The sequence below is a fragment of the Oncorhynchus clarkii genome, chromosome 7 (assembly GCF_045791955.1).
Source record: "Oncorhynchus clarkii lewisi isolate Uvic-CL-2024 chromosome 7, UVic_Ocla_1.0, whole genome shotgun sequence".
Taxonomy (NCBI): domain Eukaryota; kingdom Metazoa; phylum Chordata; class Actinopteri; order Salmoniformes; family Salmonidae; genus Oncorhynchus; species Oncorhynchus clarkii.
Genome location: NC_092153.1, coordinates 47,051,994 through 47,067,642, shown reverse-complemented (window position 1 = coordinate 47,067,642; position 15,649 = coordinate 47,051,994). Strand labels below are relative to the sequence as shown.

At 41.8% G+C, this 15,649-nt stretch overlaps 1 protein-coding gene across 4 annotated transcripts; it reads right to left on the bottom strand.

The window, feature by feature from the left end:
* Positions 1-292: 292 nt before the first annotated feature.
* On the bottom strand, positions 293-15,345 carry LOC139413403 (NEDD8-activating enzyme E1 catalytic subunit). 4 transcript variants are annotated; one of them, XM_071160738.1, is made up of 18 exons: positions 14,725-14,796; positions 14,556-14,594; positions 13,782-13,902; positions 13,496-13,576; positions 13,133-13,215; positions 11,423-11,503; positions 11,037-11,080; positions 10,853-10,917; positions 10,509-10,664; positions 10,305-10,407; positions 6,737-6,850; positions 1,952-2,005; positions 1,741-1,777; positions 1,558-1,639; positions 1,340-1,440; positions 1,155-1,218; positions 977-1,031; positions 293-815 (listed from the first exon to the last, which is right to left on the bottom strand). In XM_071160738.1, exons 1-18 carry the CDS (start codon positions 14,742-14,744, stop codon positions 727-729), a joined length of 1,389 nt encoding a protein of 462 aa, XP_071016839.1. In that variant the 5' UTR covers positions 14,745-14,796; the 3' UTR covers positions 293-726. The 4 variants fall into 4 exon arrangements, with proteins under 4 accessions (XP_071016839.1, XP_071016840.1, XP_071016841.1 ...); XM_071160739.1 differs by lacking the exon at positions 14,556-14,594 and having other exon boundaries at positions 14,725-15,345; XM_071160740.1 differs by lacking the exons at positions 14,556-14,594; positions 14,725-14,796 and adding an exon at positions 15,223-15,325.
* Positions 15,346-15,649: the final 304 nt, after the last annotated feature.

Here is a 15,649-nt window from a genome sequence, read left to right as displayed (position 1 = left end):
TTTGAGTTGCTTTGAGACTGGGAGGACTGGCAAATATTCAGAAAATACATGTATATTTATTGGAGTAGTACCTTCTTCACATTAAAGCTTAAAACTGTGCATGCACCAATTAAACAACTTGGAAGTATAATTATTACTGGGTACAGACATCAAATGTTCTGTGTAAATTGCAGAGTCAGCACATTCATTAACACTACAATATTTGCACAATAACATAATGGATATACAACAAGGAAAACAATTTCCCCACTCAGCCTGAAGTCTCAGTCATAACTAACACAGAAGACATGTATTGTACAGGAAAACATTTATTCCGGTTGTGTCTGGGTGTGCAAAACCCCATGAAGGAGTTACTGCAACGAAATGAAAATAAATTAAACTCACAAGAAACTGTAAGAGAAATCAATTTAAATATGGTACTGTTTTTTTCTCCAGTGTAAGAGAGCTTGAGAGGTTGCAGTGCATATAACGCAAATGCATCACAAACAGTTGCAGATATGATCAAATATGACAGTGGAGTAGTTTGGCTTTCCACAACCAAATGCATTCATAGACTTGAGTCTACAAGTATGTCAGAGAACTGGATATGAAATACATTTATTTACATATTCACTTAAATACACTGTAAAACTTCTAGTTTATTTGCCGTTTCAAATACCCGGTACTCTGTTAGAAAAGTAATAACAAAGACGTCTGGTGTTTGATGTTGGGGAGAACATGCTGGTCCTAAGAGGTAAAGCTGAGTTTGAAGAGCAGAGTCTGGGGAGTGGTGACATCAGCTACGGCCAGCTCCTGCCCATCTAACAGACCCAGCTCTGGGGAAAAAATGTTAATTACAAGAATGAGTCCAACCACAAAGAGGACTAGAAGCACACACTACAGTAATGAAGGCTGGGTAAGCATAATGTCATCAATATGAAACACTATTAAACCTGTATCAAACCTACATGGCATATATTACAATTAGGGACCTCACCTTTCAGTGACTTGCTCAGATTGGGGCGTGTCCTCTGTTCAATAGACGCGACAGTCTGTCAAAACAAAATATGAGTCAATAGGCAGCCAACCACTTGTATGCCTGCTCAAGACTATTCTTTTCACCATGATCAGAACAAAAAACTTTACATATTGCATATCAAAATGTGAAAATTCACCTGCAAATACAATGTTTTATTTTTTCCTTCCAATGTCGCAGTGATGGCTGGAGATTTCATTTGTCTGAAAAATGTACAGTTGTGAGTGTCATTATGACCAAGACGCAGTCCAAACTACTGTATAATATCACATTGGGGGTCACAGAATTCAGGAAACATAACACCTACGTGGCAGGTGAACTTACAGAGAAGCGTTTTCAGTCAGGTAATCGAGCACCTCCTGGAGCTTGGCTGAGGGAGAGAAGTGCAGGTCCTGGGGGACTTGGCTGCAGGATGAACAGTTCTCCTGACATTTTAAACAAATATAGAGGTATTTTACAAAAATGTATTACCAGTTACCTTTCATCATACCATTGTTAACCTGAAAGCTGTACACAGAAATCCCAGTACACAGAAAACCCACCTTTCGCTCTGCCTCAAACGTATAGGTATACAGACCATCAACGTCATTGAACACCATGTAGTTGTTCAGAGGAATGTAGGCACTGCAGACAAAGCGGAAAGTCATGAAGCTGTCGTGAAATGCATATGCACTTCCATGTACTTATGGACTGGTTTAGTAGTAAATCAGCAATTGAAAACTCACCTTGATGCTATTTTGAAGACCTCCGTGGCACAAGCAGCTAAAATGGGGTCAAAAAGTAATTAGCTAAAGACATTTCTATTTACTAATAGTAAATACAGAAAGTCCTATCACAATGCTGCCTAATGTTTAATCTAGCTCGTAAAACCCTTTATGCACAAATAAAACTAGCCAAATAAAAAGTTGACATTTCCTTTAGTGTATACTCATTTACCAGCAATGACTGCATTTGTGGACGCCACAGCCGGGATGATCCTCTTTACAACACCTGTAGCACGTGAACAAAAATAAAACATTCACTGTGACAATACTACCGGTCAACATTTTTAGAACACCTACTCATTCAAGGGTTTTTCTTAATGTACACTGCTCAAAGAAATAAGGGGAACACTTAAACAACACAATGTAACTCCAAGTCAATCACACTTCTGTGAAATCCAACTGTCCACTTAGGAAGCAACGCTGATTGACAATAAATTCACATGCTGTTGTGCAAATGGAATAGACAACAGGTGGAAATTATAGGCAATTAGCAAGACACCCCCAATGAAGGAGTGGTTCTGCAGGTGGTGACCACAGACCACTTCTCAGTTCCTATGCTTCCTGGCTGATGTTTTGGTCACCTTTGAATGCTGGCGGTGCTTTCACTCTAGTGGTAGCATGAGACGGCTCCGGTAGTGCAGCTCATCCCGGATGGTTCATCAATGCGAGATGTGGCAAGAAGGTTTGCTGTGTCTGTCAGCGTAGTGTCCAGAGCATGGAGGCGCTACCAGGAGACAGGCCAGTACATCAGGAGACGTGGAGGAGGCCGTAGGAGGGCAACAACCCAGCAGCAGGACCGCTACCTCCGCCTTTGTGCAAGGAGGAGCAGGAGGAGCACTGCCAGAGCCCTGCAAAATGACCTCCAGCAGGCCACAAATGTGCATGTGTCTGCTCAAACGGTCAGAAACAGACTCCATGAGGGTGGTATGAGGGCCCGACATCCACAGGTGGGGGTTGTGCTTACAACCCAACACCGTGCAGGACGTTTGGCATTTGCCAGAGAACACCAAGATTGGCAAATTCGCCACTGGCGCCATGTGCTCTTCACAGATGAAAGCAGGTTCACACTGAGCACATGTGACAGACGTGACAGTCTGGAGACGCAGTGGAGAACGTTCTGCTGCCTGCAACATCCTCCAGCATGACCGGTTTGGCGGTGGGTCAGTCATGGTGTGGGGTGGCATTTCTTTGGGGGACCGCACAGCCCTCCATGTGCTCGCCAGAGGTAGCCTGACTGCCATTAGGTACCGAGATGAGATCCTCAGACCCCTTGTGAGACCATATGCTGGTGTGGTAGGCCCTGGGTTCCTCCTAATGCAAGACAATGCTAGACCTCATGTGGCTGGAGTGCGTCAGCAGTTCCTGCAAGAGGAAGGCATTGATGCTATGGACTGGCCCGCCCGTTCCCCAGACCTGAATCCAATTGAGCACATCTGGGACATCATGTCTCGCTCCATCCACCAATGCCACGTTGCACCACAGACTGTCCAGGAGTTGGCGGATGCTTTAGTCCAGTTCTGGGAGGAGATCCCTCAGGAGACCATCCGCCACCTCATCAGGAGCATGCCCAGGTGTTGTAGGGAGGTCATACATGGTCATACATACGTGGAGGCCACACACACTACAGAGCCTCATTTTGACTTGTTTTAAGGACATTACATCAAAGTTGGATCAGCCTGTAGTGTGGTTTTCCACTTTAATTTTGAGTGTGACTCCAAATCCAGACCTCCATGGGTTGATAAATTTGATTTCCATTGATAATTTTTGTGTGATTTTGCACATTCAACTATGTAAAGAAAAAGTATTTAATAAAAATATTTAATTCATTCAGATTTAGGATGTGTTATTTTAGTGTTCCCTTTATTTTTTTGAGCAGTGTATTTACTATTTTCTACATTGTAGAATAACAGTGAAAACATCAAAACCATGAAATGGTAAACAAATCAAAATATATTGGTCCTATAAGAGCTCTTTGTCACTGTTCTGACAAAAACTCACACTCATTCTTATGTTTAACAAATGTATCATATAGTGTGTGTGTGTGTGTGGCAGGCTTACAACGATGGCAAAAAACAACATTTGAGAGTGCGCTGACCCTGGTGCTAGAGGGGGTACGCAGCTGGAGGTTGAATGTTTGAAGGGGTACGGGACTCTGAAGGGGTATCAGAGTTTCTCTGTGGAGATGGGAGAACCTTCCAGAAGGACAACCATCTATGCAGCACTCTACGAATCAGGCCTTTTGGTATAGTGGCCAGACAGAAGCCACTCCTCAGTAAAAGACACATGACAGCCCACTTGGAGTCTGCCAAAAGGCTCCTAAAGGACTCTCAGACCATGAGAAACAAGATTCTCTGGTCTGATGAAACCAAGATGGAACTCTTTGGTCTGAATACCAAGCACCACATCTGGAGAAAACCTGGCACCATCCCTACGGTGAAGAATGGTGGTGTCAGCATCATGCTGTGGGGATGTTTTTCAGCAGCAGGGACAGGGAGACTAGTCAGGATTGAGGGAAAGATGAACGGAGCAAACTACAAAGAGATCCTTGATGAAAACCTGCTCCAGAGCGCTCAGGACCTCAGACTGGGGCAAAGGTTCACCTTCCAAAAGGACAACGACACTAGGCACACAGTCAATACAACGCAGGAGTGGCCTCAGGACAAGTCTCTGAATGTCCTTAAGAGGCCCAGACAGAGCCCGGACTTGAACCCGATCTAACATCTGTGGAGAAACCTGAAAATAGCTGTGCAGCGACGCTCCCAATCCAACCTGACAGCCCTTGAGATGATCTGCAGAGAAGAATAGGAGAAACTCCCCAAATACAGGTGTGCCAAGCTTTTAGCGTCACACCCAAGAAGACTCAAGGCTGTAATCGCTGCCAAAGGTGCTTCAACAAAGTACTGAGTAAAGGTTGTTTTTGCTTTGTCATTATGGGGTATTGTGTGTAGATTGAGGGGGGGAAATAAATTAAGGTATTTTAGAAAAATGTGGAAAAAGTCAAGGGGTTTGTATACTTTCCGAATGCACTGAATATACAGGCTTATTATCTAGTAATCTATTTCTCTTGTTATTAGGTCATTTATTCCTCTCTTTTGGTTTACCAGAATATACCGTTAGACATTAGCTTTCAGCTCAAGTAGACTATTTGTAGGTCTAGGTTTTGATTATCAGGTCAGTCTCACTGTGCATGCTGCAGATGCATCAACTACTGCTGAACAATTTCAGTAGGACATTCGGCTATTTAGATAATGTGGGTACGTCGCCAATGTTAGTTGTGGTTTTGGGGGATCGTTAGTAATACTGTATGTTATGCTATGTAATGGTACTGTATGTCATGGCTGAGCTGTGCTGCTCTGCAGCAGTCTACTGTATGGTCTTCGATCTGTGCAATGTCTTCTGTTATATAACCACGTATGCCTTTTCTATTCCAATTTCAGGAGGGCGAATGTGCCTTATGTTCCAATAGCAGGGGTTCAGTTCATATTGAGAGTTAGGACCTTTCAGCATGCAGTCTGCTCAATAATCCATCTGTCTGCCTACTCTTCATGGCCTACGGAGAGGCAACAAACATGCATATCAGTATCGCTCCTCTCTCTCAGTAGCACAAGTTTGAGTTCACATTAAGGCAACGGTGTTGGGTTTACATTATGCTGTTCCAGTGGCGGTCCGTATGATGGCATTAGGGGTACTTCAGTATGATTAAACTAAATGTTCTTTCCCTTCAATCTTGCATGATCTCTTAAGTTCTGTTTGCATTACGGAGTCTCATATGTGGAACATTGTCGTCATCATCAGAACTAACACTGCTTTGTCCTCTCATGTTGTGCTGCCTGCATGCTGAGCACGGGCAGCACCTGGCGAACCTCTGTTCAACATTGATGCTGGCAACCAATGACAAAATACTGGAACTCATCACGGTTCTGGTTCCTTCGTCAGCACTGAGGGATAGCTCTTAGTTATAGGCCGTCCAATTCTGCATCGGCGCCGCTACGGGTTCTCAATTGATCCCAGCTTCACTCTGATCCTCTGCTGCTACAATGCATTGCTTCTGAGCTTGTGAAACATACATGAGTTTGTGCAGTATTCTTGCTCCCACCCCAGCCTCCACCTGTTAGGTTCCCTGTTCCTGTTAGGGGGATTGGTATAGCTTACCGCACTCACTGATCGTAGGCTATATTTTATATGGCTGCTTTACTCGGGCTGTGAGTTACCCTGAAGGAGCAGAGCCTATATCGCCAAGACATGCATTAGTCATTGCTGAATAAATGGATGAGCATATTTCTACGCAGCGTTTTCTTTCTGAAATGAAAAGTTCTGTTTTCCTTATCTTAATCATTGTAATGGAATGCTTGAATAATATAGGACTAAAATAAGATGTAGACTTTCACTTCTCTTCATGAAGATTGAATGGATGGATATGGGTGTACAGGTCTGAGTAAAATTTTTTTTTTTATAGCCTACCGCCATCGTGTGTTCTCTCTTGATTCAAACTCCCTGTGCGTTCAATTGGCTGCTTTATTTAGCATTACATGTTAAAGCTATTAGTATAAGAAATGCCGCCCCTCCACCGATTAAGCTTTTGTGGGACTACAAGAGCTAAGGGGTGATTTTTAAAGGAGAGGCCAGGGGAGCACAGGTGAGTATTGCGCAAGAGACAGAGGCTATAAGTTTGAAGCTTATGCATAACCCATCATTCCTTAGCTAAATATACAGCTAATACTCTATTGAATTTATTACCTGAAAGAGGTAGGCTAAGACATTGAGAGATATATAACGATCTTGAACAGGATGATCTATTTTTAATGCAATTTGAATGGAATTGACTAAGAGAAAGATATGGAGTGGGTTTAAGCATGAAATCTCAGTAACCCGTTTCCCGGTATTCAACCCTAGTCAGATCCTTATGGAGGTCCAAGAATAGGAGCACAATTCAGTATTGCAGAATGTGTGTTCTCACCCTGGGTGAGTCTGTAGGTGACTCCTGTGATGCTGAACTCTGCTGCCCGCTCCTGAGACTTCTGGTACACCCACTGGATGTGCTCCGGGTCATCTGCGTCCAGCCCCACACCATCTGACAATACAACACACAATCAGGATGGAAATGTTAAGGGATCTTCATGTACAGTTGCAAAAAAAAGTATGTGAACCCTTTGGAATTACCTGGATTTCTACATAAATTGGTCATCAAAATGTGATCTGATCTTCCTCTAAGTCACAACAATAGACAAACATAGTGTGCTTAAACTAATAACACACAAATTATTGTATTTTTCTTGTCTATATTGAATACATCATTTAAACATTCAGAGTGTAGGTTGGAAAACGTATGTGAACCCCTAGGCTAATGACTTCTCCAAAAGCTAATTGGAGCCAGAACTCCGACAACCTGGAGCCCAATCAATGAGAAGAGATTGGAGATGTTGGTTAGAGCTGCCCTGCAATATAAAAAACACTCACAAAATGTGAGTTTGTTATTCACATAAAACATTGCCTGATGTGAACCATGCCTCGAACAAAACAGATCTCAGAAGACCTAAGATTAAGAATTGGGTTAAGGGTTACAAAAGTATCTATAAAAGCCTTGATGTTCATCAGTCCATGTTAGGACAAATTGTCTATAAATGCAGAAAGTTCAGCACTGTTGCTACTCTCCCTAGGAGTGGCCGTCCTGCAAAGATGACTGCAAGAGCACAACACAGAACTCAATGAGGTTAAGAAGAATCCTAGAGTGTCAGCTAAAGGCTTACAGAAATCTTTGGAACATGCTAACATCTCTGTTAGAATGGCCGATTAATTAGGGCCGATTTCAAGTTTTCATAACAATCGGAAATCGGTATTTTTGGGCGCCGATTTTTTATTTATTTAATTTTTACACCTTTATTTAACTAGGCAAGTCAGTTAAGAAAGACAGATTTTCACCTTGTCAGCTCGGGGGATCCAATCTTGCAACCTTACAGTTAACTAGTCCAACGCAATAACGACCTGCCTCTCTCTCGTTGCACTCCACAAGGAGACTGACTGCCTGTTACGCAAATGCAGTAAGCCAAGGTAAGTTGCTAGCTAGCATTAAACTTATCTTATAAAAAACAATCAATCATAATCACTAGTTAACTACACATGGTTGATGATATTACTAGATGTTATCTAGCGTCTCCTGTGTTGCATATAATCTGACTGAGCATACAAGTATCTAAGTATCTGACTGAGCGGTGGTAGGCAGAAGCAGGCGCGTAAACATTCATTCAAACAGCACTTTTGTGCGTTTTGCCAGCAGCTCTTCATTGTGCGTCAAGCATTGCGCTGTTTATGACTTCAAACCTATCAACTCCCGAGATGAGGCTGGTGTGACCGAAGTGAAATGGCTGGCTAGTTAGCGCTTGCTAATAGTGTTTCAAACTTCACTCGCTCTGAGCCTTGGGGTGGTTGTTTCCCTTGCTCTGCATGGGTAACGCTGCTTCGATGTGGTGGCTGTTGTCGTCGTGTTGCTGGTTCGAACCGAGAGGGACGGAAGCTATACTGTTACACTGGCAATACTAAAGTGCCTATAAGAACATCCAATAGTAAAAGGTTAATGAAATACAAATGGTATAGAGGGAAATAGTCATATAATAACTACAACCTAAAACTTCTTACCTGGGAATATTGAAGACTCATGTTAAAAGGAACCACCAACTTTCATATGTTCTCATGTTCTGAGCAAGGAACTGAAACGTTAGTTTTCTTACATAGCACATATTGCACTTTTACGTTCTTCGCCAACACTTTGTTTTTGAATTATTTAAACCCCATTGAACATGTTTCATTATCTACTTGAGGCTAAATTGATTTTATTGATGTATTATATTAAGTTAAAATAAGTGTTAATTCAGTATTGTTGTAATTGTCATTATTACAAATACATTTTTAAAAAATAATAATAATCGGCCGATTAATCGGATTCGGCCTTTTTGGTCCTCCAATAAATCGGTATCGGCGTTGAAAAATCATAATCGGTCCACCTCTAATCTCTGTTGATGAGTTTACGATATGTAAAACACTAAACAAGAATGGTGTTCATGGGAGAAGCCACTGCTGTCCAAAAGAACATAGCTGCACATCTGAAGTATGCAAAAGAGCACCTGAATGTTCCACAGCACTACTGGCAAAATATTGTGTGGACAGATGAAACTAAAGTTGAGCTGATTGGAAGGAAGGAACACACAACACTATGTGTGGAGAAAAAAAGGCACAGCACACCAACATCAAAACCTCATCTCTACAGTAACATATGGTGGAGGGAGCATCATGGTTTGGGCCTGATTTGCTGCCTCAGGGCCTGGACAGCTTGCTACAGTATCATCTACGGAAAAATGAATTCCCATGTTTATCAAGACATTTTGCAGGAGAATGTAAGGCTATCTGGGGCAGGTAGCCTAGTGGTTAGAGTGTTGGACTAGTAACTGAAAGGTTGCAAGATCGAATCCCTGAGCTGACAAGGTAAAAATCTGTCGTTCTGCCCCTGAACAAGGCAGTTAACCCAGGCCGTCATTGAAAATAAGAATTTGTTCTTAACTGACTTGCCTAGTTAAATAAAGGTTAAATATATTTTTTTTTTTTTTTTTTTTTTTTTTTTTTTTTTTTTTTTTTACCTTTATTTAACCAGGCAAGTCAGTTAAGAACAAATTCTTATTTTCAATGACGGCCTGGGAACAGTGGGTTAACTGCCTGTTCAGGGGCAGAACGACAGATTTGTACCTTGTCAGCTCGGGGGTTTGAACTCGCAACCTTCCGGTTACTAGTCCAACGCTCTAACCACTAGGCTACCCTGCCGCCCCGAGTAAATATATATATATTTTTTTATATCTGTCCGCCAATTGAAGCTCAACAGAAGTTGGGTGATACAACAGGACAACAACCCAAAACACAGAAGTAAATCAACAACAGAATGGCTTCAACAGAAGAAAATACACCTTCTGGAATGGCCCAGTCAGAGTCCTGACCACAACCCGATTGAGATGTTGTGGCATAACCGCAACATCCTAAGAATATTGCTGAACTGAAACAGTTTTGTAAAGAGGAAGGGTCCAAAATTCCTCCTGACCGTTGTGCAGGTCTGATACGCAACTACAGAAAACGTTTGGTTGAGGTTATTGCTGCCAAAGGAGGGTCAACCAGTTATTAAATCCGAGGGTTCACATACTTTTCCCAACCTGCACTGTGAATGTTTACACGGTGTGTTCAACAAAGACAATACAATTATAATTGCTTGTGTTATTAGTTTAAGCAGACTGTGTTTGTCTATTGTTGTGACTTAGATGAAGATCAGATCAAATTTTATGACCAATTTATGAAGAAATCCAGGTAATTCCAAAGGGTTCACATACTTTTTCTTGTCACTGTACCTATGGCTGGTATTACTATTGAAATAAATCTGTCACTCCTTATGGAGCATTAACATATTTGAATCAAAAAATAATCTGTGAGAAAACGAAGGCACAGTAATACCTGGTCAAATAAGCATGTTAACAAGCTGATTGGGTACATACCTCCGAAGGGTTTCTCTTTAGGCCACAGCAGCATGCGGACATACTCAACACAATGTTCTGGTAACCGGGGCATGGAGGCTATCGTACACATGGGGAAGTTAATCTGAGAAAATACATATATTTAGAGGAAGCAACACATTAGATCCCGGAATAAAAAGAATAGCCATCCTGATACATCTGGACGTAAAACAAAAGCTAGCACACCTGTGGTGGGTAGAGCTCCAGGGTGCAGTCGATGCAGGCAGTCATGCCAGGGAAGATGACCCGAGCGTTTCCCTTGAAGCCCTCTGTCCCCCCGTCAATCAGCGGGATGATGGAGCTGGGGTCAAGCACCCCGTCTTCATAAACCAGCAGAGACAGCTAGAGAGGAATGGAAAATCACACAGGGTAAATTGTGAAAAAGTTTTTTTTTATATCTAATGGACTGGCATTTTATAGATTGATCATGGAAATCTGTGCAGGACATAAGGGTACTCGAACAAGTGAGCACTAGCTTGCATTCCACTTGATCTATATTTAATTTAAGAATACATTTTGTAATAACATACCAACATGCCATTCATCCATCTCCTGGCGATTATGGAGTCGAGTCCACAAACTATTATGTGGAATTCTGTGTGAGGGAGACAAAACTGTAATTATTTAAAATGAAACAAGACATACTGCTAATTTGATATTTCCTATAATGAGTAATCTGAAAGAGGACGAGGATAGAAGAATCCCAGGACTTACGTCTATAAAACGACTCATCAAAATCTTGTATTTTCTTGAAATGGCTGTGCAATTTTATAAGGATATCAGTAGATTAGGGAAGCAGGTAGCCTAGTGGTTACAGCGTTGGGCCAGTAACCGAAAGCGTCCTGATTTGAATACCCGAGCCGAAAAAGTGAAAAATCTGTCAATGTGCCCTTGAGCAAGGCACTTAAACCTAATTTGCTCCAGGGGCGCAGTACTATGGCTGACCCTGTAAAACAACACCTATCCGGGTGTATGTGAAAATTTAACTTTTTATTTTTATTAACCTGGGCTATAATAATAATGTATTATATATTATTATTATTATTATTATTATAAATCAACCCCCAAATCATCCATTTTACTTCATCTCCAAAGGATACGGGACCACGTTGCATCCTGGAATGCGTCCATTGATAAAATCCGCTGCTATGTCTGCCTTTGGCCGACCCACATCCTTCAGCCTTCAGAGATACACATACCATCCATTAGAAAAAGTACAGTGCATTCGGAAAGTATTCAGACCCCTTGACTTTTTCCACATTTTGTTTTTATTCTAAAATTGATTCAATTGTTTTCCCCCTCATCAATCTACACATTATACACCACAATGACAAAGCAAAAACAGGTTTTTAGAAATGTTTGCAAATGTATTAAAAATAAAAACTGAAATATATAATTTACATAAGTATTCAGACCCTTAGTACTTTGTTGACACACCTTAGGCAGCGATTACAGCCTCTCGAGTCTTCTTGGTTATGATGCTACAAGCTTGTCATACCTGTATTTCGGGAGTTTCTCCCATTCTTCTCTGCAGATCCTCTCAAGCTCTGTCAGGTTGGATGGGGAGTGTTGCTGCACAGCGATTTTCGAGGTCTCTCAAGAGATGTTTGATCAGGTTCAAGTCCGGGCTCTGGCTGGGCCACTCAAGGACATTCAGAGACTTGTCCCGAAGCCACTCCTGCGTTGTCTTGGCTGTGTGCTTAGGGTCATTGTCCTGTTGGAAGGTGAACCATCAAGTCTGAGGTCCTGAACACTCTGGAGCAGGTTTTCATCAAGGATATCTCTGTACTTTGCTCTGTTCATCTTTCCCTCGATCTTGACAAGTCTCGTAGTCCCTGTCGCTGAAAAACAACCCCACAGCATGATGCTGCTACCACCACCATGCTTCCATACCTGCTGGTGCCAGGTTTCCTCCAGACATGACGCTTGGCATTCAGGCCAAAGAGTTCCATCTTGGTTTCATCAGATCCGTTTGTGTACCAATGTTGTTTCTCATGGTCTGAGAGTCCTTTAGGTGCCTTTTGGAAAACTCCAAGCGGGTTGTCATGTGCCTTTTTACTGAGGAGTAGCTTCCATCTGGACTGATTGAGTGCTGCAGAGATGGTTGCCCTCCTGAAAGGTTCTCCCATTTCCACAGAGGAACTCTGGAGCTCTTTCAGAGTTACCATCAGGTTCTAGGTCACCTCCCCCGATTGCTCAGTTTAGCCAGGCAGCCAGCTTTAGGAAGAGTCTTGGTGGTTCCAAACTTATTCCATTTAAGAATGATAGAGGCCACTGTGTTCTTGGGGACCTTCAATGCTGCAGAAATGTTTTGGTACCCTTCCCCAGATCTGTGCCTTGACACAATCCTGCCTTTGAGCACTACAGACAATTCATTTGACCTCATGGCTTGGTTTTTGCTTATATAGACAGGTGTTTGCCTTACCAAATCATGTCCAATCAATTGAATTTACCACATGTCGACTCCAATCAAGTTGTAGAAACATCTTAAGGATGATCAATGGAAACAGGATGCACCTGAGTTCAATTTCGAGTCTCATCGCAAAGGGTCTGAATACTCATGTAAATAGGGTATTTCCCGTTTTTAAAACATTTCTAAAAACCTGTTTTTGCTTTGTCATTAAGGGGTATTGTGTGTAGATTGATGAGGTATTTAAAAAAAATCAATTTTAGAATAATGCTGTAACGTAACAAAATGTGGAAAAAGTCAAGTGGTCTGAATACTTTCCGAATGCATTGTATGTACAAAATCAACAACACCAATAATGACAAGGGATGAGTAGAAAAAAGTGAAAGGCAAATGATCTGACCTAAAGAGGAACTGTCTGTTGAGGTTGGAAACGTCAATGGTATCCATGTCAACAACGTGTATGTGACGAAAACCTGACAAGGCCTGGTCCACAGCATCCCCAAAAGATGGGAAAATGACAGAGTGAATATCTATCAGAACCAATGTTGTTATAAGTGTCCTAATTAAACTACTTAAGTAAGACTACACTGGGTATCTTTCTCCTCAAGAAATAGGCTATTCAACATTTCCATGAAAGATATGATACGCAAACTGACGGTTACTAGCAGAACAGTGTGTGCAGGTCTATCTCTCACATTGCCACTCATTGCAAAGGGAAAACATGTTGTAGAGTAGCATGTGCATTCAAGAGATGAAATCATACCAGATCTTTGAGAAGTTCACATCCAAGGCCACCTGCTCCAATAACAAGTATTTTGCAGGTGTCTAACAAAAACTGGAGCGACTGTAAGGAAATAAGCAACAGTTCCATTAGGGTTAGGTTAATCAGTAATAAAGGAAGACATCACAGCACAATCAAAAGTATTAAGATGTGCAACTGAGCTCTGGTATGACATGAACCATGGCTTTTAGTATGAAATTATTTGCAACCCATTCAGTGCTGTTCCTTGTTTTATTTACAAACGTTGAGTATGCACTGTGATGATTACCTCTGTGCTCGGCTCAAAGTCAGGGTGAGTGAAAGGTCCTGGTCTTTCCAGAAACGTATTGATGTGGTTCCATCGTCCGTCCCATTCGCCCCCGTCTCTGCTGCCCCCATCCACCACCATCCTGGAGAGAACACAGGACAGGAGTCCAGCTAAATATGTCAGTGGGGAGACATTTGAGGAATATAAAACTTCATTATCTAATAAATGTTTTATCAATTAGAAACAGCTGCCATACATGTTTATAGCAGACATGCAAATAGCAGAGAAGCACATTGTTATTTTATAAACAATCATATGTAGAAAGTACAGTCATGATTACCTAGCAGCAACCTTATGACATATCTTATTGTCTCATATGTTTTTTGTTTATAACTCTGTGATGGTTTAAACGTGTATCGCTGCACCTAGGGTGCCATGCTATGGAAGAAGCACAGTACCTTGACAGCCAGTAAGTGGATAGCTAGCTAGCCAACAAGCCTACACTACAGTAACTGTCTCAGCGCCTCTAGCACTGAGATGCAGTGCCTTAGACAGCTGGGCCACTCGGGAGCCCATTCAATGATTGAATCGGTTTCAAAGCAGCCATTTGTAGGGATACTATATTTTAGACCAATAACAACAGGACATATTTACTGTAGGCTAGTTAGAACTAGCTAGCGTAGCTATATATTTATTTTGATTTAGCTGCCGTCTGAGTTATTCGAGACAGCTTTTTAATCCCTGCTCTATTCACCCTCTCAAACCTGCTGCCAGTTCTAGCAATTCATTACTAACTTCTCAGTCAGCTCCACTACTCTCCTTCTTTTCTTCTCCCTAAAAAGAGAGAATAAAAGAAGGTTCATTCATGCTTTGCTTTCAGCAGGTAACCAGTTAATGGGATGTGAAAGCATCGTTCGGACAGTTAACGGCTATGTCTTGCTTGTTTACTTCTGCAGCTACTTACGGCTCGTCCGTATCCGCCATTTTCGTGCCCAGGAAGACAAATAGCTACCCACAATGCATTGCTCAGACACCGGTGTGGAATGGACAATGCAATCCGAGATCCTTGGGACGTCCCTACCATAAACCCTAACCTTAATATAAGAAATTCTAAATGATTTATACTTTTACTTTTGATTTAAGTACATTTAAAACCAACTACGTTTAGACTATTACTCAAGTAGTATTTTACTGGGTGACTTTCCTTTGAGTAATTTTCTTTAAAAGGTATCATTACTTTTACTAAAGTATGAAAAGGGGGTACTTTCTCCACCACTGCTGATGGCTTCTACGTTTGTGGCTACTGGCTACAAAATTGAGTACGGACCAAAACGTGCACGTTCGAGTTGCGTCAGGACAACTGTAGCATTTTAGCTAAACCTAACCCTTAACCTACATTCCACGTTAATTCTCCTAATCTGCTACTTTAATTATTCAAACCTACTCCGTTAGTTCTCCTAACCTGTTATGTAAAGTCTGGTCATCAGTATTGAGAAACCAATAGTAGGCCTTTCATCTGTGTAAAACTAAAACGTGCACCAAGGGTGGAGGCGGCGCCCAAGACCGAGATTTGGAAACCGAGATCGAGACTAGAACCCCTTGGGAAAGCCTTTATTCACCATGATACCAGTAGGTGGTAGTATATACTATGAAATGACAGAGAGAAACTCGTGGAAGATCAAACATATTGAATAAGGGTAGGCCGAGTACACAAAAAGCAAACATGTATTTCAAGTACCCTGTTTGCCGTTCTCTTTCACTTTCATGTTCTATGTAACGTTTTACTTCTAATTGTGGTTCTTTTGTAACTACGTTTCTTTGGCCCCACGTGTTGGATGGATGGTGGTTTAATAATGGCAAAGAAGGTGAATGTGACTCATTGGTAATTA